Source organism: Nycticebus coucang, chromosome 22 (genome assembly GCF_027406575.1).
Source record: "Nycticebus coucang isolate mNycCou1 chromosome 22, mNycCou1.pri, whole genome shotgun sequence".
NCBI classification, from domain to species: Eukaryota; Metazoa; Chordata; class Mammalia; order Primates; family Lorisidae; genus Nycticebus; species Nycticebus coucang.
Window position 1 is genome coordinate 6,252,670 of NC_069801.1, and position 25,020 is coordinate 6,277,689.

The window sequence follows — 25,020 nt, forward strand, 5'->3', positions numbered from 1 at the left end:
CTCTGAGGCCCTACCCAGGAACTATGGTAGGAACATTCTTCCTTCCCCTGACAAGCTATCCATCTTTGTTGTCAACAAACAGGGCTGGCTCCATGCCTGCAGCTCAGGTGGCTAGGGCACCAGCCACATACACAGGAGCTGGCAGGTTCGAATCCAGCCTGCATCCGCCAAGCAACAATGACAACTATAACCAAAAAATAGCAGGATGTTGTGTTGGGCGCCTGTAGTTCCAACTACTTGGGAGGTTGAGGCAAGAGAATCACTTAAGCCCAAGATTTGGAGGTTGCTGTGAACTATGACAGCACAGCACTCTACCCAGGGCGACAACTTGAGATTCTGTCTCAAAACAAATAAACAAAAACAAATAGGGCTGGCTTCATGGGCCCGTGACCTGTGCAGGTACCCAGGGCCCTGAGCACAGAAGGGCTGCCTCACCACCCTGGCCCAGAGGAAGAGCTCAGTAAACATCAGTTACCAGTAATGTCCTGGCCCCACCACATCAGGAGAACCTTTCTCCTAGGGAGCAAGGATTCTGGACTCTCCTGCAGCAGGAGGTTCTGTATAATTGTTTTTGGACTCATGTGCTTCATTCAGAAAGTGGGCTGTCTTTCTGGCCTCTCGTAGCTTTCCCGGTGTGCAAGGCTCAGTCTGGGATGTGTGATGGGGCTGACCCTACTAGAGAGATTGACTCTGTGCTAGGAACTGGGCAAGTTCTGTAGCATGATCCCTGGAGCTTATAGTCTCTAGGGAGACCACGGTATCCCAGAGATCTGTTCAGAAGGCATCCTGAGCAGAAGGAGGTGACCCTGCAGGGAGTCAGGTGCAGAAGGGCAGAAGCAGGAGGCCAGAAGAGAGGGAACAGTGTGGAACAGCTGGGAACAGCATGCTGCATTCATGAGGAGGATGGTGAGAACCTCAGAGAAGAGGATGGACACCAGGTCAGGGAGGAGGTGGTGAAGGGCCACCTAGGGAGGCGGATGGATAGGAGGGGTGCGTGGCAGACAGGTGGGAGGGGCTTCTTTCATTTTCTCCCAGATAAGCACAAATCACCAAGTTTAGAGGTACAAAGACAAATGAAGGAAAGAAGACGTAGAAAACGCAAAGCGGTCACTTCACAGCATCAGGACAGGGCACTGCTACTTTGGTTGCTACTTCAAGCTGCACCTTAGTAACAACATTAGTACAAAGAAGAGGCCACTTCTAGAGATTAAGTCATGTAGTTTTAAAAACCAGCTAGAGTGGCCGGGCGTGGTGGCTCACGCCTGTAGTCCCAGCGCTGTGGGAGGCCGAGGCGGGTGGATTGCCTGAGCTCAGAGGTTCAAAACCCATATGAGCAGCAGTCAGCCAGAGTAAGACCCCGTCTCTACCAACAACATCAAAAACAGCCAGCACCGCAGGAGAAAGAAAATCAACAAAAAAGGAGTACTTCAAACAAACATGAACAAGCACACTGAAATTAAAAATAAAAAAAAAAAAAAATTTTTTTTAAAACCAGCTAGAGTGTCATGGAGCCAGCCTAGCTCATGACAACCTCAAACTCCTGGGCTTAAGTGATCCTCCTGTCTCAGCCTCCCCAACAGCTGGGACTGCAGGTGCCCACCACCACACCCAGCTACTTTTTTCTATAGTTAGTAAAGATGGGTTCTTGCTCATACTCAGGCTGGTTTTGAACTCCTGGCCTCAAGCAATCCTCCACCTCAGCTGTCCAGAATGCTAGGATTACAGGTATGAGTCACTGCACCTGAGCTAGTTATGCAGTTTTTATTTTTTAATTTTTATTATTTTTAAAATTTTAATTTAATATAATTTTGTTTTGAGGCAGTCTCATTGTCACCCTCAGTTGAGTGCTGTGGCGTCACAGCTCATAACAACCTCAAACTTTTGGGCTCCAGCGATCCTCCTTCCTCAGCCTTCCCAGTAGCTGGGACTACAGGTGTCCATCACAACCCCTAGCTAATGTTTTTTTTGAGACAGAGCCTCAAGCTGTTGCCCTGGGTAGAGTGCTATGGCATCACAGCTCACAGCAACCTCCGACTGGCTTCGCTGGGCTCAAGCAAGTCTTCTGTCTCCGCCTCCCAAGTAGCTGGGATCACAGGCACCCGCCACAACGCCCAGCTATTTTTTTTTGGTTGCAGCCGTCATTATTGTTTGGCGGGCCTGGGCTGGATTTGAACCTGCCAGCTCAGGTGTATGTGGCTGGCACCTCAGCTGCTTGAGCCACAGGCGCTGAGCCCTGGCTAGTTTTTAATATTTTTAGTAGGGATGGGGTCTCGCTCTTCCTCAGGCTGGTTTTGAACTCCTGAGCTCAAGTGATCCTCTTGCCTTGGCCTCCCAGAGGACTAGGATTACAGACGTGAGCCACTGTGCCCAGCCAGTTATGTAGGTTTTAATTGCACAAAATCTATAATAGGAAGTGGAACAAAGAAACATTTGGGAGCTGCTGGGAGCAAAGTTCCCAAGACAGAGCTGTTTAAAGAAAAATATGACCCGAAGGTGGGGCTGTGCAGGAAAGTCACAAAGCAAGATGGCCAGATCCAATGGATGGATCTGGAAGGCTGCTCCCTGCAGAGAAAAGCCTCAGTGTCCCACCAGGCCCTGGCCACCCAGAAGCCTGCAGGTGCAGGTGCAGAAGGTCACCATGCGCCATGATAAAACTATGAACATGGGCACAGGGTTGGCAGCCGGCCTGGAGCACGTCCCTTCTTGGAACTTGGACAGGAATATGCATTCTAAGGCACTGTCCCCATCCTTCACCTCATGACCTTCCGCGGGCTTATGCCAATGGGACAGCCACCTCCTTGGGTACCTTTGCTAGCACAGAGGGGCAGTGCCATCTTCTCTTGGTCTCAGCTGTGTGGAAGGCTCTGGAGCCACCGCCACAACATGGGCCAACGTGAGCCACCCACCCACCCCTCTACCCTTCCCCACGTCAGCAGGCAATCAGTTTACCAAACACGCAGAAGAAAAATAATTAATTTATTTAATTTAAAATAGCAAGGTTTCAGGCTTCCATTCACAGAGTCAGGGTTTTCATTACAATTTGGCATGTGCATAAACTCACATCATCCTTACACCACAACAGGACATATATATATATATATTTTGTCATAGACATATGTTTATAGCATCAGCCTGCACCAACTAATAATCTTTGTTAAAAATCAAAACTGAACCAACCAGCCAAAATAATAATAAAAACAAAACACAGCAACCTCTGAAGCACAAACAGGCAGAAAGTGATTTAAGGACCAAGGTAAACATGATTTAAAGACCAAGGTGCAGAAGTACATAAGGACAGAGGGACAGCAAGCTGAGAACACTGTTACAGCTGCAGCACCAGTCACGGTTGAGGTCACACTTGGGTTACTGAGGGATGCAGGCCGGTAAACATTAACAACGCCCACAGGACAGAAAGAAACCCATGGGGCTGAGCAAAGTGTAACAGCATCATGGCCTCCATCGGGCTCGGATCAGAAGGAACAGCCCCTCTTGGACTTTGAGAGTGTGCTTTCCTTCCTTCAGATCTGGGCTCTACCCACTCGGCGAGACTGACCCTGGGGCTAGAGGCTAAGGCACTCAGACAAGCCCCTCCCCTGGCCACAGTCACCACCATTCACAGCAACCATTCATGTGCGGTGCCAGAGTGGGCAACAGAGGAGGCTGATGTGGATCAGCCCAGGTGCGAGTTTCTGGAGGTTTTACAAAAGCAGATAGTGCAGCCAATGGCATCGACCAACTGGAATGAGAACCTGAGCTACCCGGAGCAGGTGTTTTCTGAGCCTCTGCCTCCCTCTACAGGGCTTTCTGCAGGCAGCAGGTCCCGGGAGCCCTGCTGGGCAGGGAGCAGGGAGCAGGGTTTATTCCGACATACTCCTCTGGGCCTAGGACTCCGTTTACAGCATTTCTCCCTTGCAGCAAGCAAATTCCTGAATTATTGCTCCGCTCTAGAAGCTAAAGTAAGTGAGGGTCTTTTTCAGCTTTGTGCCCAGAGGTCTTGCTGTGATGTTCTTAGGGTTTCTGTAAGGATGTTAAGTCCTGAGATGTTCACCTCTTGTTGATTTTTATCAAGAAATCTGTTTTCAAATGCAACCAAGGGGTGGCGCCTGCGGCTCAAGGAGTAGGGCGCCAGTCCCATATGCTGGAGGTGGCGGGTTCAAACCCAGCCCTGGCCAAAAACCAAAAAAAAAAAAAAAAAAAAAAGAAAAACAAATGCAACCAAGGTGATCATTTTGGACTGATTCCTTAACATGACTGGTATATTGTTTTTCAGAGTAAAATAGGAACCAATAGCACAGCATGACTTCGACTTTTTTTTTTTTTTTCCGAGACAGAGTCTCAAGCTATTGCCCTAGGTAGAGTGCTGTGGTGTCCTAGCTCACAGCAACCTCCAATTCTTGGGCTCAAGCGATCCTCTTGCCTCAGTTTTTCTATTTTAGTAGAGATGGGGGTCTCACTTTTTGTTCAGGCTGTCTTGAACTTGTGAGCTCAGGCAATCCACCCACCTCGGCCTCCCAGAGTGCTAGGATTCCAGGCGTGAGCCACCACGCCTGGCCAGCATGATGGCTTTAATCCAGATCCCTTTTATGAGGCTCAGAAAATCGTTCCTGTCTTGAACAGTTCTGATGGAAGCCAAGGGCAGTCACCTTGGCACTGTCTCGGGTGAAGCCCCCCCACCCCCGTAACACACTTCCTGTTTTCAGCTGATGGCTTCTGTGAACTAATGGAAAAATTGCTTTCTGAAAAGAAGAGGAAACTTTTGGTGGAAGACCATAGGATATAAATAGAGATGCAGTTGCTTATTTTAACTCCTTTTCCTTTTAAATGTCCATAATCCATGTTGCCACTTGCCTTGACCCAGCACCCAGACAATAGAATCTTACAACCTTCACCTTCAGGGAAGAATCAGTATTTGGATCATTCACTAACTTTCTGGTCACCTTTCCCACAAAAAACTGAACTAGGAAGTGAATAACACAGGTCCCCTCCCATGTCACCCCCATTTTAGTCTCCCTATGAACAGGATGATATGGGGAAGGGCCTGGAGAGGAGTGGGGTGTCCTCAGGGGTTCCCTGAGATGCCTCTTGCTCCAGCCCTTGCATCGGAAGGAGGGAACTATGTTTTAAGTGATTGACAGGTGGAGGTGACGGTCTGGATTACGGCCTGAGCTTGAAACTCAAACACAACCTGCATCAAGGGTTGGCAACCCACAGAGAGGGAATCCAGGACACCCCGAGGAGACCAGCTGTCCCTGAGCAGTTGTGCTGGGTTGTGCTCCTGTGTGCTGGTCACCACGCAACCTCAAGGGAATCTTCAACCTGGGTAAAAGTAACAGACTTCTGTTAGCCAGCGAAGCTATCCAAGCAGGGCCGGGCTCTCCAGGGAATCTCAATGCCCGGCAAACCAGGAATCTGGTCCTCGATGTGTAGGAGGTGGGGACACATCTTGGACTTTGTTTTTAATCATACTCAGATGGGTGCACGGGTGTGGATCCTTCAAATTGTAAACAGTGCTGTGAGGTCCTCAGGACACTGAGGGCCACTGGACTAGAGGCTCCCTGGCAGCGATCAGGGACCACTGGTTTCCCTGACTCTCACTGTCACCCTCATGCAGGTGAATAGCCCCCAGTGTGCCAGGATACGTGTGTGGCTGGAATGTGCCACCTGAGGGTCCAGGAGGTAAAAGAAGTGGAGCTGGTGGTTGCTCCCCCCACAGGGGTGGAGGGTGTCACTAGTGGGGTCTCCAGTGCAACAGACGCCCACTCCTTGCACAAGGGACTTACAGAGCCACCTGTTCCCAGGAGGGTGACACCTATGCAGAAAACTTTGAAGGGCAAAAGTTCAAGTGCTTGGAAGTTCCTGTGGGAGCTGTCTGGGTGCCTAAGGCCCTTCTGTCTTGGAGGGTGCTGGAGCCTCGGAAGGGCTGGCTGGGGCCTCGGCTGGAGGCTGACCAGAGCAGCAGCAGCAACAGAGGGAGAAGAGCCGGGTTCGGACGGCGCGGGTGCAGAGGACAAACATGATGCAGTTGGCACCTCCCTGAAACGTGTTCCCAATACCCTGTCAGGGAGAGAGAGGAGGCCTGAGTGCACACACAGGTGAGGGGCTGGGAAGTGCTGTATAACACAGAACCTTTCCCACCTACCCTCCCTCCAGGCTGGTCGGGGACACTCATGGCCCTGTGGGGTTTTGGCAGAGCTCCAGGCCACTGTGAACTGGCACAGACCTGTCTCCAGGTCTTCTGGGGTGGGAAGAACCCAGGATCAGTCAGCTCTTTCTTGGAGAGAGTGTCTTGCCACCCACCACCACATGGGTCTCTCCACCTTCTCCTTCCAAGGCCTCATCTGAGCAGGGAGGAAGGCAGGGAGGCCAAGCTCCCTCTGCTGGGGGCAGGGGCAGCCAGGGCCGGGGAGGGCAGACCTACGTGCAGAACGACCAGCACTGGTGTCTGCACTGCTGGGGAGCCACAGAGGGTCAGCACGAACCGCACGGTGCTCCAGACCCGGAGGCAGATGAAGATGAGCGGGATGAGAACCAGCTTCTTATCGGCCATGGAGGAGTGGCAGGGCAGGCGGTGCGCCTCCGAGAGGATGGGCCGGTACTCTGAGAGCGCTGCGTGCTATGTGGGGACAGCCAGGGCAGCCCTGAGTGGATGGGCACCCTCCTGCCATGACCGCCCAGGCTGCCCACGTCTTCCCAGGGATCGACACTAGTTGAGGAAGGTAGGGGGAGACGTGCAGTGCTCTTGCATCTGTGTGCTAAAGCGCCCCAGTTTGTACTGAGCCTAGATCCTTCTTCTGACCTGGCTCCCAGGCTCTCCACCAACTCCCCATCCCTACATGGACGTCTACAGCCTGCCTCAGATGACTCATACGACCTTCAGCCCTGAGCCCCTCTAGGAGGGCATGGTCTGTGCTATACATATCCCACAGAGCTCCTGGGCTGGTATGGGCTCTAAAAATCCACTAAATGAGCAGCCGAGTGGCCCAATGCACATGTTAATCTGAGGCCTTTTGGCAGTGGTTTGCTGTGGCCAGGATGGACCCTACTTTCCACGCACAGAGCTGTTCATCAGGAACAAGGAATAACATGGCCAAAGTATAGAGGAAAATCATTCTCTCCGAGATTTTCTGGCCAGCCCATCCTATTACGAATTCCTTAAAAGCTAACCATTTATGAAACAATTCTAACCCCCAAGACTAATCAAGTGAGTTATCAGTATTATTGATTATGGAATTCTGTCTCCTCCTTTCTCAGAAGCGTCCCAGTCTTTCTCAGATACATCCTCACCTTTTAGCCAAACTGCTCAAGTTTAAGTGACCACCGCAGCCTGTCCGCCAGGGGTCAGGAGAGAGCTGTGGCCGAGCTGTAGCAGACCCAGCTCCTGACCCTTGTCTGTCCTGCTGTGTGCGGCCCAGTGCTTGGCATGCACGTAGCAAGTGCTGGGTCCCTCTGGCCTGTCATTGGATCTGTCCCCACACGTGTAGCCTGTCCACTACGGCAGCCCATCTCAGCACCAGGGCATGGGGCTAGGTGGGCCTTGCACATGGGCACAGTGGCGATGTGGAGGGCATGGAGCTTGAGGGCAGCACGGCAGGGGGACCTACCGCCCTGTTGATGTGCTTCCTGACCAGGAGGTACAGCAGGGGCAGCATGACGTAAGCCAGCATCTCCCACAGCTTCCCCGTCAGCAGCATCCACAGGACACGGTCCTCAGCCTCCAGGTCAATCCAGCACCAGCCCACAGACACATCCGAGGCATCGTAGCCGATCTTCTTTAGGGCGACAGCCGCTGCGGTGATGGCCAGTGGAACCCCCCAGCTGAGAAATGACAAGAGGGAGGCAGGTCTCAGGCCACAGCTCCCAGCAATGTCAGCATGGGCAAAAATCAGAAAAAAGAGGGATGGTGTCCCTGGGAAAACTGACAGGCCGGTGTCACCCAGGCTCCCAGAAGACTGGGCTAGAAGCTCCAGCACCTATTCACACACAGAGGGGTCTCGGGCTCCAATATGGAACGCCGCATGTACGCGCTCACACACGTGCCATGAGCAGTTGAGGGCACAGCCAACCCTTGGGCCACGGAGTGGCCTAGGGCTGCCTGGACAGGGAATTCCAGGGCCCCAGGTGCCCCTATTGAGATCTAAGAGGGGGGTACATGGGTGTTGAGCAGGCACAGCCCCTGGGCCCTGAGGATTCCTTGCTCAATTGGGGGGTTCACAGCCTGGCAAGGTTTAAAGGGGCCCCCCACAGCACAAAGCTGAGGCAGGGCCTCCTTGAAGGGAAGAGCTGGGCTCAGATTTCCAGAGGCTTTCCCCACAGTACATAGCCAAGATTAGGCCTGAGCCCCAAGACCCCTTCTCCAAATTCCCTGGCACTAGTCTGTTCCTTACAAAGCAGCTTAAATCAGCCAGGGGGATTCACGAAAGCTACCAGTCCCCTGAGAGAGATGGCACAGTAGGGTGGGTAAGAGATTGGATCTGATATAACGGGCTGTCCATGTCCTGGCTCCGCCCCAGCTCTGGCAAGTTATTAGCCTCAACATGCCAGTGTTCTCAGCAAAGTGGTAATGACGGCAGTGGCTACTGGGTGTCATTCTAGGGGCGTCAGGGGAATAAACAAAAGCACATGTGTATGGCGCACAGGACCAGGCAGGCAGGCTGTAGAGCTGCTACTGAGTCACATCTGGCCGTCCCAGGGCTCGGGACTGTGGTGCAGATGGCTGTACTGCATGAGGCCCATGTGGTTTCTGTCCCCAGGAACAGGATACAGGTTCCTTTGTCCAGGTCAGTCACGTGGGGAGGAGAAGAGCAGTGTGTAGACAGGAATGAGACTGTCAGTGTCACCAGAAAATGTTCAGTTTGGGAACTGGCTATACTTTCAGAGCTCTGTGTCATGGATATGGGCGCTGTATGAAATTGCTTTCAGATGGAGGGATTGAAGTTCCACATGCTTCTGACACCAAGATGAGGCTAGGAGAAGCACCATGCTCCGAGAAGGTTCCCCCAAATGCTGCCGGCAGAGGACATGGGTGGGGTGGGAACAGGAGGGAGAAAGACAGCTCCCTGGGACTGGGCAGGCCTTGGCACAGGACCTTTTCAAAAAAGGCGTCCTGGGGCGGTGCCTGTGGCTCAAGGAGTAGGGCGCCGGTCCCATATGCCGGAGGTGGCGGGTTCAAACCCATTCCCGGCCAAAAAAAAAAAAAATCAAAAATGGCATCCTGGCCAATCGTCCCCTCATGGCCCTCATTGCCTCTGTGGGGGTGGACAGGAGCATGGAGGACAGTGTCACCATCACTCTCAGAGACCTCAGTGGCAGGAAAGCAGCATGTCCTCTTTGAAGTCCCAATGCTACAGAAGGGTCAAAAAGACCATAAAAGTTAAAGGGTTATGAGAAAGATACCACGTTACATGGGGAGTCTGTCTACTCTGCCATCTGGGCTAGAGTGCAGTGGTGTCATCATAGCTCACAGCAACCTCAAACTCTTGAGCCCAATCCTCCTGCCTCAGCCTCTGGAGTAGCTGGGGTTACAGGCTCTGACCACCACGCCTGGCTAATATTTCTATTTTTTATAGAGATGGGGCCTTGCTCTTGCTCAGGCTGGTCTGGAATTCCCGACCTCAAGTGATCCTGCAGCCTCTGCCTTCCAGAGTGTTGGGATTATAGGTGTGAGCCACTGCACCCGAGTTTGTCCATTTTAAATGCTTGTTCTATGCAAAACTATTTATCTGGTAAGTTAATACAATATATTAACATTTCAAACAGTTTCATTATGAGAAAGGGCTGTCGTTTTAAAACATGTAACATCCCAGGATTTCAAGACAATGTAAGTCCAGCTCTGAGCTGCATGATATCCAGCACCTGGAACAGTGCCTGGCATGGGGCAGGGGTAGAAGAAGGGCTTGCTGAATGAATGAATGAACAAATGAAGGAATGAAACGCCACTCCTGAGGTTACAATGTGCTTGCTTTCCAAATAGTCACCCTGCGGGAGGCTGGACTTGAGCTAAGTCTTCCCCAAGCAGAGGACGCCCCTTCAGGAAGGGCGGGTACTAGAGGAAGGAGGCTGGTTCAGACCAGCCTGGCCCTCTGTTGGGCTCCCCCACATCCTGACAGGCCTCACAGGAAGTCAGGGGACCACAGGGTGACAGACCCGCACTCTGTAACTTTAAGCTTATAGTACCAAGGCTGCAAAGGAGCAGCCTTACTGGGAGTTCCGGAGCCGAGTTAAGCTGAGAAATAGCCAAAGAGCAGGATAAACAGGCAGGGAGGATTTTGAATGTGGGCTGGATCCGCAAGGAGCGGCTGTTTGAATTTAAGCACAGAGAAGAGCTATGTTGGGCAGAGAGGAGGCATTTCAGTGGCAGGTGGGAAGAGGCGATAAGATCAGGGAGCCGGTGGGAATGGAGCTGGAGGGATGGGCTAATAATCCTGCAAAACAGGTTGGACCAGACTCGGTAATTCCTGGTTACAGGACAGTGGTGTGCTGGTAACACCAGACAAACGCAGACGGGGGTTTGTGGGTCTGTTCATGTGTACAACCATGTAAATGCACTGCCCATTTCACTGATACAGATGAGGTGAAGCACGTACCTCGCAAATAACAGTAAAATACACAGTGCTCCTTATTGCCAATTATCTTGTAGCCAATTAATTCTCACAGGGGCTTTTGTTAATTTTTGCCATGCACTGGATTTTGCCAACGTCTGGATGCAATCAGCAAAGGAGAGCAGGTCTGTGACCGTGAAGTTGGTTGATGTTTTCATTTCCCTGATAGTAAGATGAAAGTGAAATAAGGAAGGCAAGACTTATGTCAGAATGTCACTGGCTGGTGACATGAGCAACTTCTTTGCTGCATCAGTTAAGAGTTCTCCCGCCCAGGGAGCGTGTTTCCTCATTTTTGTCTGCTTCATACCACCTTTTCTCCTCTGCCCACCCCTTAAATACTGGGTTTTCTGCCTGACACAGCATAGCTGCCGTCTCTGCTTAAACTCAAAGATAAATTACAGTTTTAAGTTTAATCTGTACTATTAATATTTTCTCCATCACTTTTTTTTTTTTGAGACAGTCTCCCTATGTCACCTTTGGTGAAGGGCTGTGACGTTCACAGCTCACAGCAACCTCCAACTCTTGGGCTTAAGCGATTCTCTTGCCTCAGCCTCCCAAGTAGCTGGGACTACAGGCGCCCGCCACAACACCCGGCTATTTTTTGGTTGCAGTTGTCATTGTTGTTTAGCTGGCCTGGGCTGGATTCACACCCGCCAGCTCCAGTGTATGTGGCTGGCGCCCTAGCCTAACCTCAAGTCATTTAAAATAATAAGGGTATCATAAGCTTTGAGTATTTAGTACTTTTCTTTTTAATACAGTTTAACTTTCAATAATGATCATATCTAATAATAAGCTCACAAACTTGCCTAATATGTAACAATCAAATCTCTCAAGCTAGCTCCAGGATACCACTGGACAAAGGATGGGAAGGTAAGGAGCAGAAGGTGCCCCAGGTTCTGAAACTAGAGAGTGAGGAGGAAGTCAGTGCCTTCGGAAACCTCAGAAAGAGAGGCTGGGCCATTCTCTCGCCCGGGGGCCACCTGAGCTGCGGGCAGTCTGACTCTAACACCTACTCCACAAAGACACATGACTGTGATACTACCTTATAGAAATCCGTACTTCCAATTCTGACATGTACCACCTCATAGTTTTCCCCCTTCGAAGAAAAAAATTAAAAAGCCACCAACCAAAAAAATAAAGTCAGAACAAGTAAGGCATGGCTTAATAATAGCACATTGGGTTGATCACAACCCAGGAACTCATCTGGTCCGAGAGGCTGCCCTGATGCCAGGTATGCTGGTTCAGAGCAGCCGGGGCACAGGCCTGTCAGCTTCTGTGTGGACACTTGCGACCCACATTCTAAATCTGAGCCTGGCAATCTGGCACCAGAGCCGGGTCATCTGGGGAGCATGCGAAGAGATGCTGGGCCTTCAACTATCCTCAAATGTTTAAAAAAAATCTTCAAGAGAACCTGCTAGTGGAGAAAAGGCTAGATGGCCAGAGGACAGGGAGGGGAGCCCAGCTCCATCCTAAAACTGGGGGCTGAACAAGCAGTTTCCACCAACGCAGGGGGAGAGACCACATCTGGGGGACGTCATCAAAGGTGTGTAATAGGGTGGGTGGGAGGACATGTGGCTTAAAGCAGGTGACTAGTAAGGCCCTCCCCTCTCCAAACCTGTGGCTTTGAGGTTGGGAGGAGGCCAGGCTGGGTCTGCCTGGAAGGAGGAAGTCCCTACACGGGGTGGGGGGCACCCAAGAGCCTCTCTCAGAGGTACCAGGGCTCCAGTTCCAACTTGTGTTTGCCTAAAAGCACAAATCAGTTTCCTTTCCCCCTTGGATGCTGTTAGGAGCTGAACTGGGCCCCTCCCAGATCCATCTGTTGAAGTCCTAACCTCTGGGATATGACTGTATTTGGAGACAGGGTCTTTCAAGAGGTGATTAAGTTAAAATGGGGCCATTAGCATGACCCCAGTCCAGCACGACCGGTGGCCCTGGAAAGTGTAGCTGAGGACACAGACTCACAAGGGAGAAGGCAGCCGCCTACAGGTGAGGGAGGGCCTCAGAAGGAACCGACTCTCCTGATCTTGGACTATAAATCCCCAGAACCATGAAAGAAAAAAGTTCTGTTGTGTAAACCCCCAGTCTCTGGGACTTTGTCACAGCAACCTGGACAGACTAAGGAGGCTTGCTACAAATGATGTCAGAAAGAGACATGTGCTCTGGGCAGGGGATGCTATGCCAGCTCCTGGGGGCTCTGACCCCAGAAGTGAAGGGGCTACCTAGAAGTCCCCCACCTTCACCAAGCCCACTGGCAGAGCTGAGCAGGGGACCCTCAGCTAGCTCAGGGAGGGAAAACTGGCAAAAAGCCATTTGTCAGACTTGTCAGGAGCTTAGCCCTTCTTGGAACTCAGTATGCCAAAAGCTTTTTAAATCTCCAGAGAACTGGAACTAGGAGTACACACAGGATTAGGCAAGTGGAGAGTGAACCGTCTCTGATATCCCAATTCCCCAGCATTTGTCAGATGACCACAAGCAGGTGGCCTGTCCCCAGAACAGTGATACACTGGTTTTCCGACACCTCCCCACCAGAGCTGAGCCCCTCAGAGTTCCCAGCTCTGCTCACTTGGGGATCTCCTCCCACGTGGTCCCTGGAACCTGTCCCCACCAGTTACAGTGGTGGACGCCCGCAGTGAGGAAGACACATCTCCACCGTGTACACCAAAAGGGACAATTCCATGGGTTTTCAAAGATGCTTGAAAGGGGTTAGACTTGGGGGGCTCAGGCAGGATCTCCTCAGTCATGTGCTCCCACCCTCGGACTCCTGTGCCGTTTCCTAACCCCAAACCTCACTGGGCCTACAGATCTCTGGGGGTTGGCACCTGTGAGCCCAACACTGGGCCTGGTTTAGGTGCCCTGTGGCCTATGGAAAGCTGTGAGTGTTTTTTTTTTTTTTTTTTTTGGATTTTTGGCCAGGGCTAGGTTTGAACCTGCCACCTCTGGCATATGGGACCGGCGCCCTACTCCTTGAGCCACAGGCGCCACCCCAGAAAGCTGTGAGTGTTAACACAAGCTGAAAAGTGCTTTGAGAAAAACACTCTCAGGCAACAATGTGCCAATTCAGAAAACTCCTGGGAGCAGGGCTGGGGAGAGCTGGCTGTGGGAGGCCTGGTGAGAGGCTGCCTGGAGGTTCCTTCCCAAGAACAATGGACACTTACTGTCCAGCTCATGGCGCAGAGGGTGGGACATGGGAGAAGTTCAGAGAATTAGCCACTGGGCCAGGCCACCACGAGGTCACTCTGCAGCTTTGGCAGAAGAGGGAGGGATGTCCTTTATTGTTTTGTTTTGTTTTTTATTGGGGATTCATTGAGGGTATAAGATGTGTCACACACTGAGACCCCACCCCCCCTTCCCTCTCTCTGCTCTTCCAGGGATGTCCTTTAAATGCACCTCACACCTGGTGCCACTGTCCACAGCCCTCTAGTCAGAGACGCTTCTCTGAACACCTGGGCAGCTGCCTTGGCTGAGGAACCAAGGGGTGGCTTCTGCTGCTATGACTCCCGAGTGCTGGTGTCCAGCCCACTACCCTGGGCTTTCTGTTACACATGGGAGCTCAGTGCTATGACCTTCCTGCTCAGCAGGGACCTCTGACCAGCATGTGGTCCTATTGACAGCTGCTGCCTCCATCCCTCATTCAGACACCGCTTGGCTGGGAAGCTCGTCTAAGACAGCCTGACTCTGCCTGTGGCCTCATCCCTTCAGCCCCAAAGTGAGCTCAATTCAAATTAGCGAACTCTCGGGGCCCATGTTTCCCCTTTTTGCTGCATTGGGACTTCCCATGTCTCCCAGAGTGGGGTTTTTATGATAAACCTGGGGTGTCATAGACTCTTTCTTCCTCCATAACCCCAAGCAAACTCCAGAAGATGGGTAGGCACATGAGTGAGGGGCACGGGCCCCTCCCTACCAGAGTCCCGACGGATCCACTTCCATCTTAGTGAAGCCACAAATAGGATTGCTGGATCAAGTGATACGAGATCCTGTGTCAGGCAGGCCTGATGGCAGGACCCTTGCTCTGACCCCTAGATGGGCTGCCCCCCAGCCCTGAGGCTCTCCCACACCCAAGGGCCACATGGGCTGATTCCTGGCACCTGAAGTCCTGTTCTGGAATCACTCAGGAGCCACCACCTCATGGGGAGGAGGGGCTGGTGGCAGTCTTGGAAAGACAGGTTACCTTCTGTGGGAGGGTGAGGCTGGGAAATGACCACATTCCAGGCCGCTCTGGCCCCTCCCTTAGGTGGGCACTGAACACAGATGGCCACTGATGTCAACCCACATGTAAGAAAACTACGGGGATGAGCGGCGCCTGTGGCTCAAAGGAGTAGGGTGCCGGCCCCATATGCCAGAGGTGGCAGGTTCAAACCCAGCCCCGGCCAAAAACTGCAAAAAAAAAAAAAAAAAAAAAAAAAAGAAGAAAACTATGGGGCATCTGTCGCTACCTCAGCAGCTAAGACAGAGCAGAACTGGACGTCTCAAATACAAGAATATCCCTTGAACATTGAATATTCTCACAACCCAAAAACTCACTTCAAAAACTGGCGTCAGACCTTGGGTGGGAGCTTGAGAAGCGACATGCTGTTTACAGAACAACTTGACAAATGTCTCTCAAGATATTTATTAATTACAAAAGGAAAAACAGTAACTGTGCAGTGGAGCAACCTTAGCCAAGTGACCAGCGTTAACACACCCCTGGTAAGGGAACAAATCAAAGTTGCCGGCCACCTGGTAGGAAGCAACAGGAAGAACAAGTTTCTGGGTCACCCTGCCCGAGACACAGAACCTGAAACCACCCACGGGAAGCACAGGACAAACCCGAGTTGAGGGACATTCTACAAAACAACAGGCCTGCTCTCTGCAAAAATGTCAAGAAACACCAAGAGGGTGCCTGTAGCTTGATGGTTAGGTTGCTGGCCACATGCTCCTGGGCTGATGGGTTTGAACTTGGCCTAGGCCTGATAAACAAAAAAAAAAAGAAAGAAAAATAAAAGCTGGGTGCTGTGGCGGGTGCCTGTAATTCCAGCTACTAGGGAGGCTGAGGCAAGAGAATCACTTGAGCCCAAGAGTTTGATGTTGCTGTGAGCTATGATGCCACGGCACTCTACCAAGGGTGACAAAGTAAGACTCTGTCTCAATTGAAAAAAAATAAGATTGAAGTACTGTTTCAGATTGCTGGAGAATAAAGAGACATGAAAACTAAGTCAATGTAAGGGCCAGGATTTTCCTCTGCTCTCAGGGACGTTGTTAGATGATGAATAAGAGCTCAATGAAGTCCACTAATCAGGTCATGGACTGTTCAATGTTAACTTCCTGCTTTTGGTAGGTGCAAGAGACTATGCTTATCTTCCAGAAATACACCCTGAAGTATTTGGAGGTTAGTGGGCACCCTGTTACTCTTCTACTTCTTTTTTTTTTTTTTTTTTTGAGACAGAGTCTTGTTCTGTTCCCCAGGCTGGAGTACAGTGGCATCATCATAGCTCACAGCAACCTCAAACTCCTGGGCTTAAGCTACCCTCTGCCTCAGCTTCCCAAGTAGCTGGGACTACAGGCAAGCAACCGCCACCATGTCTGGCTAATTTTTCTATATTTTGTAGAGCTGGTGTCTTGCTCTTGCTCAGGCTGATCTAGAACTTCTGGCCTCAAGGAGTCCTCCTGCCTCAGCTACACAGGGTGCTAGGGTACAGGGCGTGAGCCACTGTAATGATTCCAGAAAAAAATAATTGGAGAGGGTAAAGCTAATATGGTAAAATGTTAATATTTGGGAAATCTGGAAAGCTAAAAATAAATTATTGTTAACAGTATAATCTCAATTTTAAAAAAAGTCAAGGCTAAGAGAGAAGGTAAAATCATAAAAGGGCTCTGACCTTGGAGAGGGTCAGAACGAGGTTCTAATCCTGAGCCTCCCACTTACTAGCTACACGCCTTAGGCCATCTCATCACTATGACTAAAGGGTGATTGCCCTGCGTGGTCCATTGGGTTACTAGCGATAGCACTTTGCAGAATCCCAGAAGCCAGATGCAGTGCACAATGACATAAATTTCCCTGCGAATGGAGTCTAAACTATCCTCCACCAGAGAGAAGAACAAAAGTCTCCATAAACGAGATCATGTTAGGTATTAGGATGGGACCCCAAGGGGCCATGCAGGTGCTTTCCCGGAAACTTGGGCATGTGGCTGTCATCAGTTTTAGAGATGGCTTCTTTCTTTCTTTCTTTTTTTTTTTTTTTGTAGTTTTTGGCCAGGGCTGGGTTTGAACCCGCCACCTCTGGCATATGGGCCCGGTGCCCTACCCCTTTAAGCCACAGGCGCCGCCCCCTAGAGATGGCTTTTTTCACTTCACATTGTATCATATCATTTAAAAAATATAAATTACAGGCCTGGCGAGGTGGCTCACGCCTATAATCCCAGCACTTTGGGCCAAGGTGGGTGGATCGCCTGAGCTCACCAGTCTTAGACCAGCCTGAGCCAGAGCAAGATCCCCATCTCTAGAAATAGCTGGGTGCTGTGGCAGGTGCCTGTAGTCCCAGCCACTTGGGAGGCTGAGGCAAGAGAATGGCTTGAGCCCAAGAGTTAGAGGTTGCTGTGAGCTATGATGCCGGAGCACTCTACTGGGGGCGACAAAGTGAAACTCTGTCTAAAAAAAAAAAAAATACATGAATTACAGGGTTCACAATTATAATTATTATTTGAGGGTCTTGCTCTGTTGCCTGGGCTATAGTGCAGAGGCATCATCATAGCTCAGTTACTTCAAACTCCTGGGCTCAAGAGATCCTCCTGCCATAGCCTCCTGAGTAACTGGGATCACAAGCACATGACATCACACCAGGCTAATTTTTTTTTTTCGGTACAGATGGGAGTCTCACTATTGTTCAGGTTGGTCTCAAATTCCTGGCCTCAAGCGAACCTCTTGTAGAGCTAGAATTACACGCATGAGCACCGTTCCTGACCACACGACCAGTATTTAGTAGCTACATAACATTTCAGGAGGGGAGGACAGTCTAACTTACCATTCCCCTCATGTTGGACATTGAGGTTGCTTCCAAATTCTATGATAGCAATGCCTCACAAATTCCTTTGTACTTACAGCTTTGTATGTATTTTAGATTATCCCGTTAGTCCAGGTCTCAGTAAATAGGATTACTGGATCAAGGGGTATGAACCAAATACTTTCTACAAGGATTATTTCAATTTACACTGTCCATAAAAATGCAGCAAATACCCGTTTCGCTGATATATAAAAGGTTAGTATTCTGCCTTCCTATATTTTTTCTTCTAATGAGGAAATGGTACTTCATTGTTACAATTGTCTTGTTTTGCGTACTCATTAACGGGCTTATATTTTTTCCATAGATATTTATAAACTGCTTTTGCCATTTTGTCTGAAAGCGTCTTTTGTTCATTTTTCAGGATATTTGCAGCAGGGGAAGTTTATTTCAAAATATTAAGGTGGTACACACGTTTTATTACGTGGATAGTTTCTGTAATGCTTAAGACAGGGTCAGTGTGCCTATTACCTGAATAGTGTTCATCCTTCCTCCCTATCCCTCCTCCTTGATTTCCAGCGACTTTTACTTTTCTCTATGTCCACTTGTGTGTATCTATTATTTTCAAATTATTAGAGAGTACAAGTGGTGTTTGTTTTTCCATTCCTGGGATACTTCACTTAGGATAATAGTCTCCAGTTCCATCCAAATTGCTATAAAATATTAATTCATTCCTTTTTGTGGCTGATTAGTACAAGTTTTTAAAAACCTCAATTCTTAAAAATTCTTCATAGAATAGAGATATTGGCTGGGCACAGCGCCTCATGCTTATTGTCCTAGTCCTTTGGGAGGCCAAGGCAGGAGGACTGCTTGGAGCTAGGAGGTTAAGGCTGCAATGAGGTATAATGGCATCACTGTACTCTGGCCTAAGTGACAGAGCAAGACCCTGTCTCAAAAAATAAAGTGAACAGAGATTTCAACCTTTCATGTTGTTATATTTTAAAATCCTTTTTATGACTGTCTGGTTTAAAGAAGAGGACTGGTTTTTCAGTAGTCTGAAATGGTTAAAAAGTGGATGATCTTGTAGTCTATGCCTGAAGATAGTATTTCTCCCATCAACAGATCCTGTAACAAAAAATTAATACTCCAAAGAAACACGTTGCTATTCCTTAGCAAGGCCATTAGCATCTGGGTCAATAAATGAACCTAATAGACAGGTTTTACCAATTTTCTTAGATTGGCAAAGTCTGAGGGCTAACTTCTGAAAGAGAACTCCAGGGGCTAAATTATCAAGCTCCCTTTCTAGCTTAGATACAGGTAATTTTCTTTTCTTTTAAGAAGCAGGTAGATTACATTCAACTGACAAGATGAATAATTTGCTTCTTTTTCATGCCAGAACGGGACACATAAGATTCCCCCAGAGGGAATCCTTTCCTAAGCATCAGGGTCCCTGATGAGAAGAACCCCTATCTCAGGCTTGCCAGGTGATCCATCTTTTCTATAGAAGCTGCACCAGATTCTGTTTATCATTTTAAAAACAGACTATAGTCAATATATATATATTTTAAAGCAGTGTAGAGAGAGAAGTACTTGGGGAAAAAGGCCCAGTCCTGGGCTCCTCTGCAAGTACCCATGAATTTCTGTGTACACAATGCCCACACCCATCCAGCCATGGAGGACTGCTGGGTCTCTGATGGGGCCCAATTCGATGGCGCTGCAGGGAGAAAAAACACCCCTGCCTTCTATGGGTCTCTGCAGCATCTGACCCACAGTTTAAATGATGCATTTCAAAGATGCTTATTTCAACAGCTGAGAAGCAGGACACTTAGCTTCTCAGGGACCAGATGGCCCTTGTCCAGCAGCTACAAGACTGGGAGGTCAAGTGACTTGTACCACCTTATAGCTTCACTGTGTGACACTCAGGTGACTTGTCTCTACCAAAGTGCTGACTGTCCTCTCAGTCCTTGGAAAGCACTTAAGTTTTTAATAGAAAGGACCTATAATTAGGGTAGCATTTGGTGCTCTCAAGTGGGAGAAGGATAAGAGGAAAACAGCCTGGGGATTCTTGCCTGTAGTTCAGCACAGGACACCATGAGACTTTCAAATCCTGAGATTACCCAGGGAACGGCTGACCTTCCCGAGGGCTTACTTGAGAGATGCTTGAACCTCAGGGCAGGGCAAACTGTTGGTTTTCCTGACTCTCAGAGACCCCAGGTGGACTCCCAGACGTTCAGACCAGCCCTCTGCCACTGACCTCGACTTTAGATCAGCTCAACTCTAGAGAGAAAGTTAAGATCGCCTAGAGCAGAAATACAAGAAGGGGACCAGAAGGCTAGAAACGACCAAAGACAAAATGAAAAAAAAAAGACAGTCCTCTGAGAATTTTACCCCAGAGGCACTGCAGCTGGGAGGGGCAGAGTGCACCACGCCCACTGTGGCACCGGGCGGGGGCAGGAGCGGGGGACTGGCAGCCACCTAACTCCTCTCTCAGCCTGTCCACCCATGGGCAGCAGAGGTGGCCTGAACACAAAGGGCACACAGGTTTCCCCAGCTCCTTCCAAGTGACCAGGGCCCAGCTCTCGAGGGCGAGCTCCTCTTACCCAAGAGGCTGCCCCGAGGCTCAGTCCGGGGCAGGCACAGAGGGGCGCCCTCAAGCCTGGCATCCCCCCGCTGGCCCAGGGCTGGGGTCCCCCGAAGGACCATAGGGGCAGGTTCCCATTTGGGTCGGCCTGGGTCGGGGCTAGAGAGAAAGCGCGGTTGCCACCCACCTAACGACGTGGAAGACCCACAGCAGGCGGTCAGTGCGGGGTCCGCGCGCGGCGCGGACGATGCTGAGGTACAGGTAGAGGGCGATGGCCACGGTCCAGAAGAAGGAGCTGGTGTTGGCGAAGGTGGAAAGCGCGCCCTGCAGCACGCAGTCCCACGAGGGGCCCGCGAAGTCCTGCAGCACCCCGTAGAAGTAGGAGGCGGCCGAGAGCAGGTCTGCCAGCGACAGGAAGAGCAGCAGCCGCCGCGCCCGGCTGCGCAGGTCGGGCCACAGGGCGTGGGTGGCCACCAGCAGGCCGGAGCCCAGCGCCGAGAGCGCGCACGACAGCAGCACCACGGCGCGCTCCGACGGCACCAGCACGGTGGGCGGCGGGGGCGACGGCATAGCCCGCCGGGGCCCAGTGGGCCGGGGCGCGGGGTCGCCGCGAGGACAGAGGCCAGGCCGAGGGAGCGGCCGCCGCCGCCGTCTGGGTACCGAGGCGCCGGTGGCTTGTGTCCCGGCCCACCCGGGCCAGCTGCCCCGAGCCCCACCGCCCCGCCCACTAGCCCCGCCCCGCGCCTACGCCCCGCCCCTGCGCCCTCCACGCCCCGCCCTTGTTCCCAGGCCTCAGGGTCCTGCCACGCCCTCCCGCCACGCCCCTGCGCCCAGTCCGGTGAACCTCCTGTCCTACCCGGTGTCCCCAGCATGCTCCCCGCTACCGCTGCTCTCGCCAGATGCCTGGGACATCCCGTCCCGGCGGGGCTGGCATTTTTAGAGCTAATGTTACTTTCCTTCTTTTCAGCCTGCTGATATGTGTAGGGGGGTGGAGGCGTTCTTTCCACTGGTAACAAAACAACTCTGTGTGATTCTCATTCCTTAAGCCTTAAGCTGTGATTCCGAAGTGTTCACAGGTTGGTGGTGGTGGTGACTTGGGGCAAGCGGGTGTTTTCAACTTTTCTTCTAATGTGCACACAATTTTTCCAAAAAAAATTTAGCTAATTAGATGTGATTTTTAAAAAATGGAATATAATTCCGAATTTACAGGGTTTTTTCCCTTGTTTGAAAATTTCAGACTTTTAAATTGAGAATCGTAAATCACGTACAGTAAAATTAGCCTTTTAACTGTACGGTTCAATGGTTTTTAGTATATTCACAAGTTTGTGCATCCATCACCTCATTCTGCAACGTTTGCATCACCCCCAGAGAAACTCTAATCCCTTAGCTATTAGCATTCTCCCCCACCCCCCCACTCCCTCCACCCCCACGGCAGCCACCTTCTGTGTGCAGGGATTTGCCCATTCTGAACGTTGCTACACACGGAATCATAAAATACATGGCCTTTAGTGTTGACGTCTCTCACTTAGCTTAATGTTTTCAAGAGTTATCCAAATTGTAGCATGTATTAGTACTTTATTTCCTTTTATGGTCAACTAATATTCCACTATATGAACATATCACATTTTACTTACCCATTTATCAGCTGATGGACATTTGGGTTGTTAACACTTTTTGATTATTATAAATAATGCTACTATGAAAATTCAAGTACATGTTTTTGTGTGGTAATATGTTTTCAGTTTTTTCTATCTCTGTTTTTACTTGAGACAGGGTCTTGCTCTGTCCCCTAGACCGGAGCGTAGGGAATAATCATAGCTCACTGCAACCTTGAGCTCCTGGGCTCGAGCAATCCACCTGCCTCATCCTCCCAATTAGCTGGGACTACAGGTGGGCACCATCACACCCAGCTGACTTTTTTTTTTTTTTGGTTTTTGGCTGGGGCTGGGTTTGAACCCAGCACCTCCAGCATATGGGACCGGCGCCCTACCCCTTGAGCCACAGGCGCTGCCCCACCCAGCTGACTTTTAAATTTCTTGTAGAGGCCTGGTGTGGTGGCTCACGCCTGTAATCATAGCACTTTGAGAGGCTGAGGCAAGTGGATTGCCTGAGCTCAGGAGTTCGAGACAAGCCTGAGCAACAGCAAGACCCCATATCTACTAAAAATAGAAAAAACTAGCTGTAGTTGCAGCTACTTGGGAGCCTGAGATGAGTGGATGGCTGGAGCCCAAGAGTTTGAAGTTGCAATGGCCATGACACCATGATACTCAACCCCAGGGCAACTGAGTGAGAATCTCTCTCAAAAAAAAAAAAAAAAAAAATTTTTTTTTTAAGGGATGGGGCTCTTGGGTGGCACCTGTGGCTCAAAGGGGAAGGGCACCGGTCCTGTATACTGGAGGTGGCAGGTTCAAACCCAGCCCCGGCCAAAAACCACACACCACACACACACACACAAATAAATAAATAAATAAAATAAAATCTAAAAAAAAAAAAAAAAAAGAGACGGGGCTCTTGCTATATTGCCCAGGCTGGTGTTGACTTCCTAGCCTCAAGTGATCCTCCCACCTTGGTCTCCTTAAGTGTTGGAATTACAGGTGTGAGCCACTGTACCCAGGATTGATTTTCTTAGTATATACCTAGGAGTGCAATTGCTGGTTCACAAGGTAGCTTTATATTTAACCTTGTGGGGGCACTGCCGCACTTTTCCAAAACAATGATACTATTTTACATTCCCACTAAAGTAAGAAGGCTCCCGTTTCCCTACATTCTTCCAACACTTTATTATCTGTCTTTGTGATTGATTAGCCATCCTGGAAGGTGTGAAGTGGTATCTCATTGTGGTTTTGATTTTAATTTCTCTAAGGATGAATAATGATGTTGAACACCTTTCCATGTACTTAGACATTTGCACATCTTGGAGAAGTGTCTATATAGTTTTCTTGCTTATTTTTAAAATTGGTTTGTCTTTTTATTGAGTTAGAAGAGTTCTTTTTATTTTCTGGATACTAGACCCTTATTAGGTACATGATTTGCAAATATTTTCTACATTCTGTGGATTGTCTTTTTCGCTTTCTTGATAGTGTCCTTCAAAGCACAAAAGTGTTTTTCTGAGGATGTCCAGTTTATCTATTTTTTTCTTTGGTTGCTGTGCTTTTGATGTCACACCTAAGAAACTATTATCTAATCCAAGCTCATGAAGCTTTGCACCAAGGTTTTCTTTTTTGCCAGTACCACACTGTTTTGGTGACTGTAGCTTTACGGTAAGTTTGAAGTTGGGAAGTGAGTCATTCAATGTCATTTTCCCTGTTTTTTTTTTTTTTTTTGCAGTTTCTGGCCGGGGCTGGGTTTGAACCCGCCATCTCTGGCATATGGGGCCAGTGCCCTACTCCTTTGAGCCACAGGCACTGCCCTCATTTTCCCTTTTTAATATTGAGTTGGCTATTTGAGGATCCTTGTGATTCTAATTTGAGGATTGGTTTTTCCATTTCTGCCAAAAAGCCATCTGAGAATTTGTTAGGGACTGCCTTGAATCTGTAGACAAATTTGGGGAATAATGCTGCCTTAATAATATTAAATCTCTTCCTTCATCCACAGACCTGGGATGTTTTTCCATTTATTTAGATCTTTAATTTCTTTCGATGATGTTTTGCAGTTCTTGGCATACCTGAGGTTTGACCTTAAATTTCATTCATAGAAGGGAAAGATTATGTTCTAACTTTTAAAAATATTGCTTTATGAAATATGCATATGGAAAGTGCCTAAGATATGCATGTACAATTTAATAAAGCAAACACCCATGCAGAGCAAGAAATATAACATCACCAGCACACCAGCAGCCTCCCCCTTTCTGCTTCCTCAGCCATTTTCTTGTTTATAAAATCATCCGTGTATGGTTCCCTAAACAAAATAGTGTAGTTTGCCTGTTATTGAGCAAATATGTAAGTGGAATCATACCCTGTGTCCCCGTTTGTGTTTTCTGGTTTTTTGTTCATCATTATTTTTGTGAGATTCATCCACGTTCTCATACCCAGTTACGGTGCGTCCATTTTCATTGCTGTATAGTATACCACTGTATAAATATCAATAATATCAATAATCTATTTATCCATTCTATTGTGTATGGACATTTGAGTTGTTGCCAGGTTTTGGCTATTATTAGCAATGCTGACGTGAGCATAGATTCTTTTTTAATCAGGAAAAAACTTACTAAAAACAATTCTCAGCAGCAGGAACAGATACATTTGGAGAGTTTCTTTTGCAGGGAGCTGAAGAGCAGCTGCTTTCTTTCCAAGTCACTTCTGATGGGTCAAAAATCCCCTGACCTCCTCCTGAGAGGACCCCAGACCATCAACAGACCCTGGCTGAGAGTTCTGTTAGTGAAGCCTCTCACCTTTTAATGGTGTGAAGTTTTATGCTTGGATTTTGCAACCAGCCCTGGGCTTTGGCACAGACTCCCTCTCTATCTCATGGTCATTTCCTCCTCTGGATATTTGGGAGGAGGGAGTGGAGAGGAGGGGACAGGAGAGGTCTCGTGACTTCCTGCTGTGTCCGCTACATCTTTCCTGCTCTGTTGAGATTAAAGTGCTTTGCCTCTGCAGGTGAGCGGTTGGCTATTTTACAGGCAATTTTGATCAGGAAATTGCTCGGTTTTCTTTGTGCTGAAAAACAACATTCAAAGAATGTTTCATACTTTTATACTTCCTGCAATTATGAAAAAAATGCAAAGGACATGCAGGGATATAGCCTCACCTTGCTGGTATTTAAGCTTGAACCTAATTTTCCACTATCTGAGCTTGGTGATATTGGCCAGATGAGTCCAGATATTAATCAGGAGGTGAGACTCGTGACTCCCAAGAAGCTGGATGAT

General features: G+C 49.4%; 1 protein-coding gene across 7 annotated transcripts; it reads right to left on the minus strand.

The window, feature by feature from the left end:
• Positions 1-3,659: 3,659 nt before the first annotated feature.
• Positions 3,660-20,957, minus strand: GPR157 (G protein-coupled receptor 157). 7 transcript variants are annotated; one of them, XM_053576275.1, is made up of 5 exons: positions 20,341-20,934; positions 7,602-7,815; positions 6,419-6,613; positions 5,781-6,235; positions 3,660-5,316 (listed from the first exon to the last, which is right to left on the minus strand). In XM_053576275.1, the coding sequence occupies exons 1-4, from the start codon at positions 20,721-20,723 to the stop codon at positions 5,810-5,812; spliced, it is 1,218 nt and encodes a 405-aa protein (XP_053432250.1). In that variant the 5' UTR covers positions 20,724-20,934; the 3' UTR covers positions 3,660-5,316; positions 5,781-5,809. The 7 variants fall into 7 exon arrangements, with proteins under 7 accessions (XP_053432250.1, XP_053432253.1, XP_053432251.1 ...); XM_053576278.1 differs by having other exon boundaries at positions 5,781-6,054; positions 6,480-6,613; positions 20,341-20,912; XM_053576277.1 differs by lacking the exon at positions 3,660-5,316 and having other exon boundaries at positions 5,748-6,054; positions 6,140-6,235; positions 20,341-20,912.
• Positions 20,958-25,020: the final 4,063 nt, after the last annotated feature.

Bases quoted from the DNA above. Each gene is read 5' to 3' on its own strand.
- GPR157 (XM_053576275.1), bottom strand. From the start codon at position 20,723: ATGCCGTCGCCCCCGCCGCCCACCGTGCTGGTGCCGTCGGAGCGCGCC. The intron at 6,614-7,601 runs GTAGGTCCCCCT...GTCCCCACATAG, and splicing joins GGAAGCACATCAACAGGGCG to CACGCAGCGCTCTCAGAGTA. The intron at 6,236-6,418 runs GTAGGTCTGCCC...TTCCCACCCCAG, and splicing joins CAGTGCTGGTCGTTCTGCAC to AAGACCTGGAGACAGGTCTG.